This window comes from Lutjanus erythropterus, chromosome 7 (assembly GCF_056507025.1).
Source record: "Lutjanus erythropterus isolate fLutEry1 chromosome 7, fLutEry1.hap2, whole genome shotgun sequence".
In the NCBI taxonomy this organism is placed as follows: Eukaryota; Metazoa; Chordata; class Actinopteri; order Lutjaniformes; family Lutjanidae; genus Lutjanus; species Lutjanus erythropterus.
Window position 1 is genome coordinate 35,358,722 of NC_139323.1, and position 20,607 is coordinate 35,379,328.

Below are 20,607 nucleotides of genomic sequence, written 5' to 3' on the forward strand. Positions count from 1 at the left end.
ACCTGTTTGTTTTAGGGTTAAGATTAAAGTTAAGACTGCAGCGGTATGAGATTTTCACGTTGCAATAGACCTGGTATTAAGTCGTTTTTAGGACAAGGCCACTTTGGCTTTTGATAGATACAGATCTATTGGAGCATGAATGTAGGGCATGAAGGCCCAAACTGATGATGCAATAACAATAAGTAGTAATTACAACATAAGAAGACAAAACAGTATTAGCTAATAATTAGCCTGATCAGTCACTTTCAATAATCAGTACAAGCGCACATTATTATTATTAGTAGTAAAACATCAATCAAACCAATAAACTAGAAGAATGCACTCAGTAGAGTGCTTATTCTGCCAGGCAATAGAAGGTGAAGCACCTACTGCAATGCCACCACAGCTGCAACCAGCAGAGATGTGCAAAGTTCAGCCGACATGAACATGACCCCCCAAATACGTTGTCCTGAGCTGAAACAGCATCGAGTGGCTTCTTAAGAAGAGTGAGAAGTCAGCTGACGATAGTCGTATAAAACACGACAGTCAAAAAAACAGGATTACTGCCTCACAGTTGTACGTCTCCACCAACCAGTGAAGCTGCAGTTAGCATCAATGTCCGTCCAGACTCATTAATGTAGTATAATAGTGTGATGTAGTGAAGACTGAAGGTATTTCATATTTTTTCTTGCTTGTTAATATGTGTGCTGAGAAGAAAAGCAAGACTTTCCATGCCACACGTGGGCTGCTCCGTGTCCTGGGCGTGACAGTTTTAAATGAGAAAATCAAGCAGACTATTTGGTGAACAATGTGAAGCATTCAGCTGCTAAAGGAACAGACATCTCCCCCAGGACAGGGACCACAAGGTCGGCAGTTCGATCCTCAGCTCCTTTTATCCAAATTTAAGTTGTTTATTTAGTGGGGAACATTGCACAGTACATGTATTATATCACATTTAGCTGAATTTTCACCTTTGCAGTGCTTTGCGACCCCGGTCCTTGGGACTTCCTGCCCTGCATGTTTTAGATGTTCGCTCACTCAAACATACCTGATTCAAATCAGTCGGTCATTATCTGGCTTCTACGGCGAGCTGATGACGAGCTGATCATTTTGTCATCAGGCGTGCCCCTGGGAGAAACGCTGGGCAGTCCCCCCACATGTTAAAGACCTATTTCATGGGAGCCATTACGACAAGAAAAGTTGCATATATGTATGAGCAGTGAGCAGTGATGTTCCCTTTTCAGCACCCGAAGAAGTAAAACTGTCTCGTATTTCACAATAAAAAAAAAAGATGAGTCAAATTTAATGTCTTGGCTTGGACAGTTCCACATTGTTAGACTCTCGACACATTCAGGCGACACTGTTAATGTGGATCAGACTGTACTTTACCTGAAGTGGTACATTGCATGTACCTCGATAACAGAGCGCTCGTATATCTTGTCTTGAAAATGTTAATTCACATCAACCTAAAACTTTTAATAACAAGTGTCGCCCTGTTCTTACCATCATCTATGAATAGTTCAAAGCTTCTAGGTCGACAGTGTGAAGACATGAGACTGTAATAGTAGACGTTCGTGTGTGTGTGTGTGTGTGTATGTTAGTGTGTGTGTGTTCTGTCCTTCGGGCTCTGAGCGTTGGACAAGCTGCTGGGACACCAGCATGGCAAGGTGACCTTAAATAGCTAAATAACACAAATAAACACACGCACGCCCACATGTCACCAGAAATACACTCTTACAGACTGACATTGACATCAAGAATCAATTCAAGAGCTTCTTTTTCCGTCCTCTCTGTTTGAGATTAGTCTAAGAAGTTTATTATAATCCCCATTTCCCATTCCCCATTCTCATCCGTGTTTGGTTATAAAACTACAAATGCTCAAAGTGAGTTAATTCAAAGCAACAATTAATTATTTTCAGCGCTAATTTTGTCTTTCTCAGAGGGTGTGCGAGTTAGAGTGTATGCGTGTGATATAGTGTGATTTGGCTTCACACTAAACCTGAAAGCTTTGTTGCATCACACTTAAGATTCTGGTGCAGAGGAACATCTGAAATATCTTGCCTGCAGTCAGATAGCGTGCGTCTCTTTCGGCCTTTTTATCCAGAACGTTTGTCTTGGTCCCAGCTGAGGAGCACATCTGGCTACAACTTCACCGTATCAGCCAACAACCTTGACGATTGGCTTGATGGGCTTTATAATAACACTCTCAGAATTAGTTTAACAAATATTTTCTTTCAGTTTTTTTCCCTTCACCCTGTGTTTGGGTGTGGAAAGGGGTCCTGTTAGCATCCATTTAACATCTAAAAAGAAATTAGATAAATGTTTTAGTATATATTTATATTCTCCGTTAATTACCATCCATAACACAGTTAAACTCACTGATGAAGTCAGTCCAGCCTGTTCTCACTCCCCAAATGCCAAATGTGGCGGCTTGGTCAGTGTCCCTGCGCTTCAAGCTCAGACACTGTTTGCCTCTGGCGTCATTTCTGGAGCCGCTTGATGTGCTGTCGAGGTCGGGTGACATAGTGTAAAGAGAAGTTGGGTGGATGGATGGGTCAAACAAACACGGGACTTTCGCCCAGGAGACTGGGGTTTGTGTCCTGGGTGAAACCAAAAGTCGGTAACGTCATTACAGTAACATACAGCTCAACCACACCTCGTTGTTATTTCTCAATAAAAACCAGTCTGAAGGGTTTGGGGGAAAGGAAATGAGAAAGAGAGACTATAAACCTCTCTATCACTCTTAACACAACACAAACCTAAACCTAACCAAGCAGCTTTTGTTGTTTAATCCAAGTAGTTTTTGTTTCCTTATTTTGAAAGTCTACCTGAATGTTTTTTGTTGTTGTTGTTCTTAAGCCTTTATTTATTCAGGGAGGGTTCACAGAGAGGGATGCTCTCTTCTGCAGGAACACCCAGATCACATTCACACAGTGACACATTCACACCTAGAAGCTGCCCAGTACAACCCCAGTCTGATCTGCTGGCCGCTGAGCCGTTCTTAATGGAGCAGTCGGCCCTCAAAAGTGCTGCCTTTCACTTTTCCCACCAGGGCTGAGTGATTTCGAAAAAATATCTAAATTGTGATTATATTGACTGACATTGCAACTGCGAGATTATTTGCAATATTAGAGGTAATGATAATTTTTATTTTCTTTGAAAAACGTTAAAATGCAATTAAAGTTAAATAAAAATGCTAATTTTTGCAGTAATCTGTACCAAATGTTTTCTTAAATCTGCAGAATCTGATGCGTAGGACAAGACATCTCTGCCTCACATTCATTCATTAATTTAAAAGTTTTATGATGCACGTTTTGCCTTTAACAAATATTGCACTTCCTGCAATTTGAAAATTGCAGAAACCCATATTGGATTGGATAGAGTTTTGATTAATTGTGCAGCCCTGTTCCCTCCCTGCACAGTCCCAAGCTTGCTTCTCTAACCTGCATATTTGTTTCTGCTAACTTGACTTTGCACATGCAGAACTGAGGCTGCAGGACTACTGACAGCATCATAGTTTGAAGCACATGGCCACTGATCAAGCTGCTGTATTGGACAAAGAGTGAGGACAAGTCAGACAAGTCACACGTTACATCTTTATTAAAATCAGCGTGTCCTGAAGCCACAGTATGTCAGGCTCAGTTTGGGTTGCTGACCTCTAGTTTATGGTGTTGAAGACCCTGAAGACTGAGTTAAGAGTTCGTTCTGTGTGAAAAGACAAACTTTAGTTTTTAAAAACACAAAGTAAAGTTATGATCTACTTTTTCTTCTGTTGACGATTGAGACCAGAGAACTCAATCTGTGGAGATTTCTTCATTCTCAAACACAAGATGATAAGTTTGTCTTTCCAGTGGATCGCCTCCTGGAATTTAAAAATGGATTTAGATCGAGGCGCTCCAGTCGAGAGGAAACAAAAAGTACTGCTCTCAATTTAAGATGGCTTCCCTCTCTGTATCTTGGTAGGGGGTGGGATGGAGGAAGAGAGGACGAGAGAGAAAGTTAAACAGACGGTGGCAGAGCGCTGAGAGAAAGAGAGAAGCCTGAAAGGGAAAAGAGAGAAGACAGAAAGAGGAGATGTGCCGGGGCGTCTCAGGCAGAACTGGGCCACTGAGCACAACCCTGGAAGAACAGAGAGGAGAAAAAATAAAAAGACTGGCCTGGAAACAGGGTGGAGAGAGAGAGAGAGAGAGAGGGAGAGAAAGTGAGAGATGACAGAAGGAGAGGAGGGAGAGGAGCGGCTCACATAAAGTCTCCTCTCTGTGAGCTGCACTGAGGAACAGTTGGACGACTGAAGCCTCGAGAAGAAAAACCAAATAAGTCGATCTGGAAATGTTTGTGAAGTGCCGCTTTGTGTTTATAATGACATCACTTCACATGAAAACATAAGAGGACACATCCTCCTTTGTTTTATAGTACCTCTGATCTTTAAAGGGTAATTCCGGTGTATTTCAGACATTCATATTAAACAAACTCCCATAGCTGAACTTTCCTAGAAGAGATAGCAAAGACAAGACTTACAATGGTGGAAGAGCTATTCAGATCGTCTACTTGAGTAAAAGTACCATTACAAGTAAATGTCCTCCCCTCAAAATCTTACTTAAGTAGAAGTAGAGCAGTATTAAAATCACAGTAATGTACTGAATGTACTCTAGAAGAAAATCAGATGCAACATTTTACTGTTGTATCTGGTTTTAACTTCTTTATATACATTTTGGTAGTTCAGTCCAGTGTTTTCCATCCAAGGGTTCAGGCCACCGCAGGTCACAAGATAAATTTGAGGAGAGGAAAGACAGTAAAACAAAGTTTTGATATGCAAATGTATATTTATGCTTTAAACTGTTATCTAATCTTTGTTTTTCTTGTGCAGTATTAGATAATATCACCTCTTTGAGCCACAAACAGTTATTTAAATAAAACCATCTGTGCGGCTTAGAGGGAAAATGTGTTTTTAGTAGAACTGCTAACATCTCTTATACATCTGAAACATAATAAATGGCCCCTAACTTTTTCTGTATTAAAGCTACTATGGACAAAAGTGTTTGTGTTTCCACCATAATGGCCACAAAATATAACGTCAAAAATAAAAGTATCTCCTTTTTCTTCATTTCAACTGGCTCATATATTGTTCTGCAGCTTTGTCTGGGAAAATGAAAACACGTTTCATGGAGAATCCAACCCATTGGCAAATACCTCCAAGCAGCTTATTTTGCTTGCTTAAGTAGGTCATATAGAGGCATCGGTATTAAACTGAAGCTGTTTTATAGCCACTTAAAAATAGCATTGCCGTTTTCCTGTGAAACTCGGTCAGTAGATAATGACTGAATTTTCATTTTGGGTGAACTATCCCTTTAATGTCAGAGCACTCCATTATATGTTAAGGTCCTACACTCAAAATTCTTCTTGAGTAAAAGTACAGCAGTATTTTCTGAATATACTTGAACTATAAAAAGTAAAAGCATGTGATTAAAAAAACAGGTGCGTCATAAGCAGGATCGTACTGTTGTTGCAGTTTTAATTAGTTTATATGCAGTTGGGCAGATCAGTCCAGGGGTTTCCAACATAGGGGTCAGGCTCCTCCAAAGGGGCAAAAGATAAATCTGAGGAGTCATCAGATGATTAACGGGAGAGGAAACTCAACTTTGTATTCACGTTCTTAACTTTTCTCTAATTTTTGTTTTTTGTGATATAATCAATAATTTTACCTCTTTGTAGACTCACAAGTCAGTTTCTCTAAATACTTGACTCAGTAGAAACTGAGGACAATCTCCCAGCTTTCACTGCAAAGACTGGATGGAAACAGTTTGAGAGTTCTGCCCTGCAGCGCAAATCCCTTCATGACACGCACAAGTCATGTGCTTACCATTGAGGAGAATGAGAGTTTTTTTTTTTTTTTTTTTTTTGAAAACGTGTCCTTGAAAAATAAGGGGTGTATCAGTGGCCATTCTCGCTTCTACTCAAGCAGCTATTTTACATTTAGAAATCCCCAGATGATCAGTAGGTGGTGAGATCTCTGACTGTCTGATATCGCAAGACTAACCTCCTTCAGTCTTGAACAGCATTTTAAATGAAACCATCTGAACAATTTAGAAGACAAAAGTCTTTTTGGTGGAAATGCAAACAACTCTGAAACATAACAAGGAGCTCAACCTACACACTGATCTTTCTGTGAATGATCACAAGCCAAAAACTTGTTTAATCTTTATCAAGTGTATTTTATAAACGTATCATATGGTTTTGTAAAAAAATTAAAGTTAATTAATGAAATTTGACACAGACTTACTGTGTGTATTTTTCGACTGAAGCATCGCGCAACAGATAACTACTTGCAAACTTTTTAAATGGATTAACTGTTTACTTGCACGCCCTCGTCATCTGTTGCATCTGTTTATTTATTTTAATACTTTGGAGTTTTGAAGAGATAAGACAGATTGATCTTGCAACCCTTTATTGGGGTTGAAAACCTTTTTTTTTTAGTCTATATAATGCTCATCACATGTGTCCTGATGGCCTATAGTGATTAAAATGCATCACTTATAACCATCCCAGGTTCAGCTCAGGCCGTGGGCCTTTGTTGTCTTTCCTGTCTGTACTTTTACTGTCAATCCATCCGATGAAGGACAAAGAGTCCAAAGCCCAAAGACATTCATAGCAGCCTCTCATTTTAGAGGCTGAAAACAACAAATATTTGGCATTTGGGTTTAATAAATTATTAAAGCAATTAATCAATTACCAAATTGAATTCTCTGTTGATCAGCTAATTGTTTAATCAGTCAATACTCTGTACACTGTACTGTATGTTAGAAAATCACTGCAGTAACCCAGATATGTTCCTCTCTGGAACACGACTCTCTGTCACGCCGCCTCTCTCTGTCTGGCTGCTTGTTTATCTGTCTTTATTGCATACTATTTATATATCCCACTGTTTGTCTGTGTCTGTCATTTGTCTGTATTTGCCACTGAACGGCCCTAAACTTTTCCAGTCCGGAGTGAACGTGGGCACTTTGGAAACATCTTTTCAGGTCATTCCGCGGCTGAGTTTAGGTAACGCTGGTGTGACCCATTTGGTGCTTTTGTGTATTTGTTCATTCATGCGCCTGAGCATAATTGATTCCCACGTTTTGGGTGCAGGTGAATCGTCAGCTGTTCTGCGTTGTGTTGTCGTCAGTCGATTGTTATTTTTAGTGTCAGTGATGTAAGGGTCGTTGAGTTTTACAGACGTGCCACCTGGAGCCACTGTGGCAGGCAGATTGGACTGACTGAGTGTGAAAACGCCTGGACCATGATTCAACGAGACTGCATCGTGATTCCTTCAGACTTTGTCCTCACCAGGAATAATAAAGTATATGACCGTTAGTTATGTTTTCTTGACAGCGATAACTCTTAATTGCATGAGTGATTCCTTCAGTAGCAAAGGTGGATGTGGCATGATATTGTTGTGCAGCTGCAAACTCTTATACAAGAGGTTAGAGGCGGATGTTTAGCCATATGTCTGTCCACTGCGTTCACTAATTTACTCACAAGTGGGTGGCTCTTTGTTCACAAACCATTTGCATATTGTGTTATGAAATGTCTTCTCCCTTCATGCATTGGCTTGCTCTTGCAGGGCCGCATGTCATCACCTTCTCGCTCGTCCCGGTGGGCGTGTCGCTGCTCGCAAACTGCAACTTTCTCCAACAGTTTATGTGACATTGTGCCATGTAGCACTTAGTTTTTGTCTGTGCTCTGGAGATAAGAGACTTACAAAAGAGGGATCCTCAGAAACTACAATGACTACGTTTCCATGCCTGCTAATTTTGCACTATTATTCCGAATATGACAATATTCCAAATAATGACACGGGTCATGTTGTGTTTGGATATTTTATATATATATGTATATATATATATATATATATATATATATATATATATATATATATATATATATATATATATATATATATACATATATATATATACATATATACATATATATATATACATATATACATATAATGTAGGGTTTTCTGGATAACTTGTGGGATATGCTGGTATATAGTCAGGTTTGTGGACATTCAGAATATGCCTGTTACCTGTTTATTGTAAATAAACGGTTGTAGAGATGCATGCGCAAAAGAAAAGTCAAACTTTCTGGTCGGGAGGAGAAATACACATGCTCGTAAACATGATGGCAAACTTGGATATCAGCAGGTTTTTGGATTTGCTTTGCTATAAGTTGATATATAATATAAACCATGAGACAAATGCCATTATGTTAATTTGAGTATGCAGGGCTGCATGTAAATGCGAATATCAGAGGGATATTCATTTTCATTTGCTATGTATACAGCTCAGCAGGAATAGTGTCTTTCTCAGAATAAATGCTTTGCCGTTTATTTTGTGCAACTCTTATCAACTCTTTCACTCCCTGTTCCACGACTGCGTCAGATTTTCTTTGTCAGTTTCTTGGCAAATCACTGCAGAACTTCCAAGATCAAGTAAACACTTAACAACTTTCAGCCCATCCCTTTCTGTCACAGCACTGACCACTTTGTCAGTGTCATGCTTTGAGCGGCAGTTCATTTGCACCCTACTTAATTACTAAATCCGCTGTCATGCTGCGTTCAGTGTCGTTGCCCATAGCAAGAGGGTGCTGGGATCAAATTCACCTGCTGGCTGAAGCCTTCATGTGTGGGGTTTGCATGTTCCACACGCATTAGTCTTTCTATTTTTATTTTTTGCAATTAATTGTTAGAAAAGGCTGAATGTCTTTTTATTCCAACCAACAAAAGACTAAATATATACAGTTTTCCATCATTGACCAGTTAGAAACCAGAAGAAACCAGGAGCTGGAAGCAGAGAATTCTGACATTTTTTTCTTAAACAGTTTCCCCACATAGATAATCAACAAATCAGTTAATGGACTAATTGTTGCAGCTTTAGGCTAAAGGCATCCAGATTGGATGAATCAGTGACTAAATTGCCTATTGGTGTGAATAGTTCAATCTGTATATGTCAGACCTCTGACAGACTGGAGACCAGTCCAGGGTGCACCTCGTCTCCAGTGTGAGCTGTGTAGCTGAGTAGCTCAGTGGTTTCCAAACTGGGGGGCAGGCTTCCCTCGGGCGGCACAGAGCCACTGCAGGGAGGGGCGTGGATGACCAGGAGAGAAACAGAGTGAAAGAAAGATAAATGAATGTGAACTATCTAGGGGAAATAAACTAACAAGTTTGGTGATGTTATCATGCTGACCTTTATTTTACTTAAATCCAGCTTGAATCCTTTGTTATCGCAGTTATTGTTAATCATTGTTAATAATTGTGATGATGATGATAAAGTCATATTCAGCATGCACAAAAAAGTTCAATATTTGTCTTCATTTATTTCCTCATTGTGCATGTTCCCTGTTTATGTGATGTGTGGAGGGACGATATCCCTGGATTTTCAAAGAAAAGAAACACAAAACATCAAAACCAATTTAAGTTTATGCTGTATTCATAATATTTTTACTGCTTTACGTTGCTGGTAGTCGGCGTTTTGCAAGCAGAAACCATGGTTGTATCACATCACTCTCGAGCTCAACACAATAAATTTGCCTCCCGCAGCACAGACGTCTCTGGTCTGTCACTGTCTCGATCAGTTAATTTATTCATGTTACTGTATGACTTTGGTGAATCCAAACTAAATTTTCAAAACACAGAAGTCACACAGTAACACAAACAAACTAATTGAGGCAGCGGTAGACCAGCAGTGCCTGTGTTCTGTGTGGCTAAATTACTGATTTCACCGATGAAGCCTGGTTGTTTTGGAGAGAGTGATATTTGGTGAATATAACAGCGGTTTCCCACCACCAATGTCAAGCATGAAAATATTATGAAAAACCACGATGGTGCTAACTACCACCTAGTGTTGCTAATAAGTACCTCATAAAGTTTCACTTAAAAAAACCCAAACTATCCCTTTAATGTCTGTCATCAATATGCATTATTTTCCATAAGATATGTCTTTGCGTCAACGTTCAGTAACTTTATTTTCTCATTATTTTAGTACAAAATGAGTCACGACAGCACTTTGAATGCAGCATATTTCCGCTGTTAGTGGAACGCCGGCTTTTCAAACAGGAAGTTATCAGATGATTAAGGTCCCAGTTCAGAACAAAAGACAAATAAATCTAACTGTGTGTTTGTATTCATGTGCTGGTGCAGGTAACTGCTGTAAGTGGTTATTTAATGAATGTAAAAAAGACAGAACAAGCTGTTCCTGGCTGCTAGTTAGCTAACTGCCTCCCACATACACAGTCTCACACACACAGACGCACACACACACACCGACACACTGCTCAGGGATTTGCTTGACAATGTGAATCACTGGGATGTGAAACAGGATCTTCCATTTTCTCTCGCCATCACTGTCGCAAAAGTAATCATAAACTAAAAGTGTGTGTCTGTCATTTCATTGATTTATACGCGTGTGGGCGTTTTTTTTATGTGTGTCCGTGTTTCACATGTGCGTGTGCGTGACAGTGTGTGACAGTTTAATTGTGAGAGAGTGCAGAAGCCCGGGGTGAGTTACGCAGAGTGCAGCGCTCACACCTTTACGAAAAACCAAAGAGAGAGAGCCGGAGAAGGAGAGAAGCTGCTCTGAAGCTCGTATTCAGGTGCTATAAAGGTGTCTGATGTATCTGAGTCTATGTAAAGTGACGCCAAATGTGGAGCGATCGCCCACTGAGTGCAGCATGTTCTGTTTTATGACAGAGAGAGAGAGAGAATGAGTAAAAATACACCCAGCTCCTGGGAGACGGTCTCTATGGCAGCCGTTACTATGGTGACGACAAGGCTGCACGTGAAGTGATGGCTGTCACGGGACCCTGGGGAATTCACCCTATCGAGCTGCTGCTGGAGGAGGCACACACACACACACACACACACACACACACACACACACACACACACACACTCTCACTCACACACAAACTTAAATGAAGAGCAGGGAGGAAATGAGAAAAGAGACCATTTGAGGTGAAATTCAGGAAGAGAACTGACACTAGGTGGACTATATGCTAGCGCTGGTGCAAAGTAACTAAGTTAATTTACTTAAGCGCTTGATACTGTATACTGTACTACTTAGTATTACTATTTAAAGGGACATGTTGTACTTTTTACTTCATTACATTTATATATTAAACGGAAATGGAAATTTTGCAGCTCATCTTAATGGAAAGGACCAGTGTGTAGGACATGTAGGAATCCAGCAATGATCTTGCGGATCACTAACGAATCCTCCCGCCCTCCCTGGAGAACCACGTATAAACTTGTGAAAAGGGCACAAGGCTGTTATCAAGAGCCAGTGTCTGGTTTGTCCATTATCGGCTACTGTAGAAACATGGAGGTGCAACATGCTGATATTGCATTCATGGCATATTCTGCCAATAAATCCCCGTAAATCTTTATTACAAAACAAATAATCATCCTCTAAAACCAGATCCATTGTTAAGTGAAAACAAATCTCCCCCTTATCAGGTCAAATCAACAAATTGCTAAAATAAACATAATGATTTTAGTGTTTCACTACAGCTTTTCTTTTTGTTTTAAGACACAGAAGCTTGTTACTGTAATAGAACATTTTTAACTAGTTGATTTAAATTAAATACTGGTTGAAATGTTTTACTACACTACAAAATAAGAATATCGACAGAAATTATTTTACACAAGGTACTAGGTAAATGTGTTTATTATTACACAAGAGGTTATGTAGCGAGATTGAGATGTAGTTTCTTCGTGGCTACTCAGTAAAAAAACATTTTTAAAAATATAAAGTAGCTTGATTAAAGAGATGAAAATAACACAAACAATTTTATACTGAGGAGTGGTGAGGATGAATTAAGCAGTCTCACAGCCTGAGGGAAGAAGCTGCTCTTCAGTCTGGATACTTCTGTATCTCCTGCCTGAACAACTGTCCACACATACGAGACTTGTTTCTGTACAGTTGGAGGACAGTTTACTTAACTTCCAAAAGTTCCCTTTTTTCCTTCCAAACCCCATCCTTTTTGAGGAATGAGAAATGTCACATTGATTTTAAACAGATAAAACAGGTTGGAAGCGCGTGAAACTGACGCACGGAGCAGGTTAGCACGCCCTCTATTAGGAAAACTGAAGCAATCAGCTGTTCGCTCACTCACTCGTTCGCATCGCCTCCAGTTAGGAAGTGGTGTGAACTCTGACGGCTTTGCTCTTTAATGTTGCTAACGGTGATTAAACTTTGAGCCGAACTTTGTGTGCATTAAATGGTTTTACCTGCCAGCTTTGTGCAGACGTCTTCTCTTCCCAGTATCACTGATGCTCAGTAGATGGGTACCAGTGATGTTCTTCCTCTCCTGGGCGGTGCACGCCCCATGTCAGAGTGTGATGTTCCCAGTCAGGACACTTCATATCGCTCCTTTGTAGAACATAATAAGAACCTGACACAGGATTTTTGCCTTCTTGAGTTTTCTTGAAAAATCTAGCCCTTTCTCAGCCTTTTTTTTTAAACCAGCGTGGAGATGTGTGATGTCCATGACAGTCCTTCTGTGATGCTGATTCCCAGGAACCTAAAACTGTTCACCTGCTCAGCTCCACTGATGCAGACAGGAGTGTCTGTCTTTGCCTCCTTTCTCCAAATATCAGCGCTCAGATCGTTGCCTTTTCTTCAGGAAAATTTGAGACTTTGTTTATTTTATATTTTATACTTTATGATATTAAAGTTGTACTTGAAACAACAGAAACACCCAAACCCACCACTGCAGAAATACTGTTCACACATAAATGCACCATTAGTGAAGTACTTAGATAGGAGTAGGAGAAGGGTACATGTAATTGAGTATTTTTACATTATAGTATTACTGCTTTTACTGAAGTATAGAATCTGAATACTTCTACCATCACCTTAGTAGTGTGTAAATGTGTGTGGGAGGCTGTGTGTGTGTGTGTGTGTGTGTGTGTGTGTGTGTGTGTGGGCGGGTGTATATTTGCAGTTCTTGCCAAATTTCTCACTCCTCACATTTTTACTTCTTTTATGAAAATGAAATTGTGTGTGTGTGTGTGTGTGTGTGCGCGTGCGTGTACACGACGTGCATGTCGGGATCTTGCACATGCACATGTAGCGATGCCTCTGCAGAGTCAGTCTGCTCTGTCATGCTGTTTCCATAGCAGCAGCGAGAGCCAACACAGCCAACCACGCTCACTTCCTACTTTCACCCGATTGGTGCCGGCTTGCTCTGACTCTCTTCCTACTTTTTTCTCTTTTTTTTTTTTTTTTTTTTTTTGAGGGGGGCTCTCTGGGAGTCTGGGCTGGAAACCCTTCAGTGTGCCCCCCTTACATTCATTCATACAGACGGGGTTGAACAGAGCATGAGAAACACAAGGAAACGGAGAGAAAAGGCAAAGATTTTTGAAGTTAGGTCAGTTTTCTTCCACAAAATATAATCAGCTGAATGTGGGGTTTTAAAACTCAAATGCTGGTATATTGTGTTAATGTAGTCATACTGTAGAAGCTGTTTTATCTTTTAAAGTGAAATCCTTATATTGGAGGAAACACTAGTCCGAGCAGCTCTACATCCTCCTGTTCTCTGCATCTTCTTTGTCCGTGTTCTGGGTTCTTCCTGGTGTAAAATCTCCAGAGGTGTGTCAGTGTCATGAAGGTGAGTGCCCGCGGTCGGCACTCGCTGTTGCCCACGTAAACAGTCTCCCATTTTGCTCCTGATGTTTGTCATTGTCCCAGCGGCCTAATCCTAACATCAGCTCTCCGCTCTTTTTCTCTGCTCTCTTGACAAAAAAAGGTGTTATTTTTAGTCTCCTCTCTCGTTGCATATTTAAGCTGTGACATCAATAGACTGAGTGTATAATCAGGCAGCTGCAGTATCAGTGGCTAATAAAGACAGATTGTTTAACAGAATGTGTGCTGATATTTATTCTATTGACTTCAACAAATCAATAACCACAATACTTTTCACTGCTTCATACTGGGTCATTTTGGATGTCTTAAAGACGGCCTGTAATTATTTTAAATCACACTCTTGGAAATAAAGGCTAACTAGAACCATAAAGGGTTCTTCAGTCCCAAAAACAGAACTGTTTTTCTTTCTGAAGGTTCCATTTTCAGAGGGTTTTATCTAGAACCCAACATAAAGGTTTATACCTAGAAACATCTGTGAAGAATCCTTCTATGGTGAAATGGTTCCACACAGAACCTTGTCTGGGGGTTCTAGCCACAATCTTTCCACCTACCAGGGAACCCACCCAGAAGTTTCTACCACAAACCCTTTTATATTCCAATGATTTTTTTTTTATCTATAACCCACCAGAGGGGTTTTTACCAAGAACACTTTAATATTCCAATGGTTTTGTCTGGAACCCATCCAGGAGGTTCAACCGAGAACCCTTTTATATTCTGGGGGTTTTATGTCGAATCCACCTGAGGGGTTTTTCCTGAGAATGCTATATTTCAATGAGGGGTTCTACCAAGAATGCAATATTTCAAGGGTTTCATCCAGAACCCATCCAGGGTTCTAGATGAAAGAACCCTTTCACATTCCAATGGTTTTATATAGAGCCAACCCAGGGGGGTTCTACCAAGAACCCTTGTATATTGGAAGGGTTTCATCTGGAACCCACCAAGGGGGGTTTACCAAGAACCCTTGTATATGTCAAAGGTTTTATCTAGAATCCACCCAGGGGGTTCTACAGAGGACCCTTTTGATGAAAGAGTTCTTCAATAATTTTAATAATCCTTAAAAAAACTATTTTCTTCTTGATCTTACAAGGAACCATTGATGAACCCTTTCTTTGGGGAAAAAAAAGGCTTCTTCAGAGGCAAAATGTTCTGTGTAGAACCTAAGCCCTTCAGGAAGAACCCTTGTGGAACCCTCAGTTCTCAGAGTGTCCTTCACCACCTGTTGGGTGGGAAACCAAATGTTTTAGTTGTGGTGTGATTAATCATCAATGGACAGAAATGAATGGACTTCATGACTCAGATTACCAGAGGAAGAAGAAAAGCAGACCAAGCCAAGCCTCCGAATGAGATCAGAAGAGCTCTGATCTGTGGTGGGTTACAGGGAACCTAAAGATCATATCAGCTGTGATCAGTGTTCCTGGTTTGGAACGTTGTACTGGTCCATGTGGCTCTTGGCTGGGGTGTCAAGTGGATGCAGCACGCATTAAACCCATTTCACACCTTTAGTCATGTAGCTTTCAGCCAAGCGAGCACTCAGACTGCCTGCTTACTCAGCCAATAAAAAGACCCCTACATGCTTCTTGTTCTGCTGTTTAACTATGATGGAGTCATCTGACATTTATTTGTTAGGATCCTCATTAGCTTTGCCCGTTAGTCTTCCTGGGGTCCACATTTAAAAGCATACATTTGTGTCTTCCTCTGGTTGGACAGCCATACTTGGGAGGAGATTATAGAGTCCTAAACATGAACAGAAGTCTTAAACATGTTGGGCACATATATATACGAATGGAAAGAAGTGTGTGTTGTGTCACAGTGCATAGTTCCCGTGGCTTTGTTTGACCATCTTTGGTGCAGAGGATCCCATGCGGAGCAGCAGGATGTCTTGACCCGTAAATGTGTGTTCTGCTCCAGGCCTGAAAACTATTAGCACAACATTAACTGTTGATGGTGAGACTGCTGCAGCTCGTTGTGGTGACATGTTAGGAGGTAATAAAATATGCAGTATATGTACTTTTTACCATCTTCAGTTGGAAAAACAGCACAACAACATGTTTTTTATGCAAATAAAAGACAGTAATTATTGTTATTTGTTTTATTTATCTCAATATATGAATGTGAAGCTATCATGGTTCATGTCTAAATGTTAAGTTTGCTTACAACTACTTACTAAAATTTACTAGTACTACTGTAATGTGGCAGCTGGTGATTTTTTCTCCAGGGAGGACTGTATTGAAGATCAGGGAAACATGTTAAAGTATGGCACCATCGTATTTTGATATACGAAAATGCCTTTATTTGTATTGCTGAGCTGAATGAGCATTTTTATGGTAAAAATCTTTTTTCATAATTGCTTTTATGCTCCATTTTGTTATGCTGAAAGACTAAAGTAAGAAAAAAGTGCCTCAATAAGTGTGAAAGAAATCTTGATACCACAAACCTTCAGACAAAGGAAGACAATTATGAACATGCCGTAGAAAATAGCAAAAATTTAACCCAAAACAAAATGGTATTTCTTTTGAAATTTGAAAACTGTTAAACCGTTGTTAAAGATTAAAATGTACTTTTTGTGCATAAATTCTGCCACAGAAATGAACATTTTTCTTTGACTCTGTGGTTCAATTTCTTGGCAAGTTTATCTAAAGTACCCACTTTAAGGTGTGTCTGCGTAATACAGCACTATTTAAAAGTTTAAGTCCAACACCACACATTCAGCTTCTGTCAATTCGGCACCAGTGAAAGTCAGTTTCCATAACTGACTACATTAATGGTCAACAAAGGTTTTAATTTTGAATATTAACAGAGTTTGAGACACATACCAATAAGTCATCAGCATCAAATTCAATAAAACTTCACAGTCGATTCCACTGATATCTAGGTGATTGTCATAATGTGAAGTATGTTAGTGTGTTTCAAAACATACAATGTTGGATGTAGATAAAGCATTTTAAAATAATATAACAGTCTCTGAACACAAACCCATCAAATTTAAAGTTGCACAGATCCTCTCCCTCGGATACATTTGTCTTTCACTGCATGCAAAGTTTTATCGAATCAGCTTTGACTTTTCTTAAATTCAGTGTTTTTACCTGTCTCTGATCTTTATTTTGTACATGCAAACCCCCTCACCTTTCTTTTTGTCATTTTCTTTCGGGTTAGACTGCCAACTCAGACAGCTCATTGTACCACCGCACAGATGTTAAAGTAAAAGGAAAAAAAACCTGACTTTTTAGATCCAAGTAATCCTCATTGTTTCAATCCCACCTGTTCCCTGGTGCTAAACAAACCCAGGTTTACCTTTTAGCTGTAAACATGAAGGGTTAGACAAGAACCCGTGGTCCGAGGTGTGGGCGCCTGACGGGTTTACACATACTGTAGACAAACAGTAAATCCCGGCTCGCCTCATTACGCCCGCTTTGAGCATGACTGTGGATAAGAATGTATTGATTTTAATGGTCCAACCCTTTTAGATAAAGAGTCCCGGCGGATCTTTTTTTTATTTTTTTTTTTATCAGATTTCACTGGCCGAGCAACAAACAGGAGCAGATAAGACAGTGTCCTCACAGTGTTCAAGATCACTGCGTCTATCTTCTGGATTCATCTGGTCACACTGTGCAACTGGACATGTGTGTGTTTATAGACAGATAAAGCTGCACATCTTATCTCTGAGCCTCCTGCTCTGTCTCTCTCTGCTCTCTTCACCTCCCCATTTTCATCTTCTCTCCCTTTTTTTTTTACCCCCCACCCCCCCCCCCCCCCCCCCCCCCCACGTCTCTTCACGCCACCCTCCTCATCACCTCCTGTTGACGTTTTACTCCGTTTCTCCTCTCCTGTCCTCAGCCCATCCAGATCAAACAGGAAATTAAGGCGGCAGTCAGATAACTGGAGATTCGCTCTTTGTTCTATTTGAAAGAGCTGGCATTAAAACGTTTTTATTTGTCAGTAGATTGAGTGTAGTAAGCGTTTGGGTTTGAAATGATAAAGCTGAATGATAAATCCTCGCTCAAGGATTTTAATACCCATAGTTAGCCTACTCCTGCCATTCAGCCGCTGGCTTTTTAAATGGAGTCGTGTAATGGAGTGATGTTGTCGCAGAATTACAAAGGATTCAGTCTAATTATATGGCTCTGGCTTGTTGTTTGAAGAGAGTGACTGTGTGTGTGTGTGTGTGTGTGTGTGTGTGCGTGTATGTGTGTGTGTGCCTCACACTGCTGTAAGCTGGGTAACTGATGGTTGGCGAGGGGCGGCAGTGTTACCCATCTGTCCGGGGTTTTACACCTGCCTGGCAGCAAAAAAGCATCTGAAGCTCTCAAACTAATGTTGATCCCACATCAGCCTGACTTAAAGGGAAAGTTTGGATTATTTTAAGTCAGGTTACATAAGGTACTTATCCGTAGTCAGTGCACTACTTCCGGTAGACGGTGGTCGGCACAGCCCGAGCTTGGAGAAGCAGCAGGAGCACCGATGTAAGAAGCTAAATAATCTAAAAAAAAAAAAAAAACATATTGTAACCACCTTTAAAAAATCGATATGAGTTTAGCTGTATTCTCTTTGAGGAATATTTTAAATGCTTTACCTTGCTGTCAGACAGCTTTTTCTGACTGTAAACTGCAGTTATATTTGCCAAATAGGGCTTTTTCTAAAGCCACCGGATTCTTTTGGCAAAAACAGCAATTTAATCTCACAGAACACTGGAGTTACTCATCTACTGCTGCTTGATTGGTTAATGTGTTGGTGTTTCTGTGTGACTTTGGTGTTTTAAAGGGTTAGTTTGGATTCGCCGAAGTCACACAATAACACCAAAAAAATGAACTGATGGAGGCTGTTTTAGACCAACAACTCCTTTATTCTGTGAGATAAAATCACTGTGAGTCTGTTTGGTTTGGAAAGTGCGATATTTGACTTATGTATCTGCGGTTTCTGTTCCCATATTGGCAAGGTAAAGTAGTGAAAGTACACTTGAACTTAGGGCTGGGCAATATATTGATATTATATCGTATCGTGATATGAGACTAGATATCGTGATAGATTTTGGATATCGTTACATCGTGATATGGCATAAGTGTTGTCTTTTCCTGGTTTTAAAGGATGCATTGCAAAGTGATGTAATTTTCTGAACTTACCAAGATTTTCTATCTGTTTTATCTCTGTTTTATCGCTGTTAAATCTCATTGGGTTATATTTTATGAAAGAACCAAACATCTTATTATCAATATTGTCACAATATTGAGGTATTTGGTCAAAAATATTGTGATTTTTACCAATTTTATCACTTCAGTGGCTTCCACCCCTTGGAGTATGCTACATGTTGTCAGTCACAACCTATGTCATCAATAATTATTGATACAGACCGATATGAAACATCATTATTGTGATAGGTTTTTCAGCTATATCACCCAGGCCTACCTAAACTGATAGTGATTTATCTAAGGTGGTCCTTTTTTGTGATTAAAATAAGTTTTGCAACTGACCTTGTTCACGGGAGTTCATTGCTACTGTAGTTCGTCCTCATATATAGGTGTACCTCCTACAACAACACTACAAAAAAATCTTAACTATCCCTTTAAAGGACTGATTCATATTTTATCAAGTCTGCCCTAAATAACGCTCAAATGCCCATATGCACTTTGCAAAAGTTTTGATTGCCAAGAGATGGGAAGCAAAACACAGACCCTCATTCTGAGTTTCTCCCAAAAGTACCGACTTTTTTAATGCAAAATTCACTCTTTTGTTTCCCCTCGGTTCTTTGCTGAGCTGCAGTGGAGGCACAAAAAACACAAATGGAGCAATTTGGAATAAAAAGCCAGTAACTCTGGAAAGTTCACACTTTTTTAGTTTTTATAACTCAGACTTCTGAAGCCTCATATTAACGTCAACTTAATCTTGAAAAGCATTTCTGCACAGAGGCAGGACTGCAGATTTTGTCCGCTGTCTCTTCTATTCAAACTGCCTCATAAAGGAACCTTTTTACGACCAGATGGAAAGTTACAATGACCAAAAAGAAAGTTTTATCTAAAATGTTTGATCCACAAAATCACCACACAGAAATTCTTATTGTCCACAGTTGATTTATTGATGCTATTTGAAGCTGAAATGTGTTGATTTAAGAGCTGTTTGCTGTCTTTGTCTGTTTATTGGCTGCAGGGTTGTGAAGGAACAGAGTTTATCGCAGCTCAAAATGGGCGCGAGGCCAGAGTACACCTTGGACAGGTCGCCCGTCTGTCTGTTTGCCAACTCATAGATGATGTGTCTCTACTGATGAGCTGATAAGGCTGATCTAAGTGTCGATGTGACGCTGATGGCTGCAGAGTCGCATGAACACTTTCATTTTTTTTTCAGACTTTTGCAGTAGGTGTTTATTTTGTTGTTGTTGTTGTTTCTTTGTGCTTTTATTTATTGCATTACTCATCAAAAGCAGTGAAATCTGTCACTGTTTCTGAATGCAGCTTATGTGGATGTCATCAAAAACATATTTTAGAACAGGAGAAAAAATTTATAAATCTAAATTTAACGCCAGCGATTTTGCCTGACTGTTAAACTTTCTGTCAAACCAACAATCGAACATAATGAGCCAGTTGATGTTTCAGAAAAAGTATCTAACATCGTCGCTCTTTTCCTTTTCTTGTCTTTGCAGTGCAGTGTCTGGAAATGACCACGAAGCGGAAGCTGATTGGCCGGCTGGTGCCGTGCCGCTGTTTCCGCGGCGAAGAGGAAGTGATCTCAGTGTTGGACTACTCCCACTGCAGTCTGCAGCAGGTCCCCAAGGAAATCTTCAGCTTCGAGAGAACTCTGGAGGAGCTCTACCTGGACGCAAACCAGATTGAGGAACTACCCAAGGTAACCCTGAAGCTCATGTTAACCACTTTAACCTCTAACCTCCAAGCCGGATGTTATATCCACTCATGACCGCCTCTGGACTACCTGAAACTGGACCGACTGGTCGCTG

General features: G+C 40.1%; 1 protein-coding gene across 6 annotated transcripts in view; it reads left to right on the plus strand.

Annotated features, from left to right (window-relative positions):
• The window catches only part of lrrc7 (leucine rich repeat containing 7), a 95,697-nt gene that overhangs the window by 21,013 nt on the left and 54,077 nt on the right, over positions 1-20,607 (plus strand). For all 6 annotated transcript variants that reach the window (XM_084723620.1, XM_084723619.1, XM_084723621.1 and 3 more), the window contains exon 2: positions 20,296-20,498. In XM_084723620.1, coding sequence (XP_084579746.1) covers positions 20,296-20,498 — 203 coding nt within the window. The remainder of the gene's footprint in view (positions 1-20,295; positions 20,499-20,607) is intronic.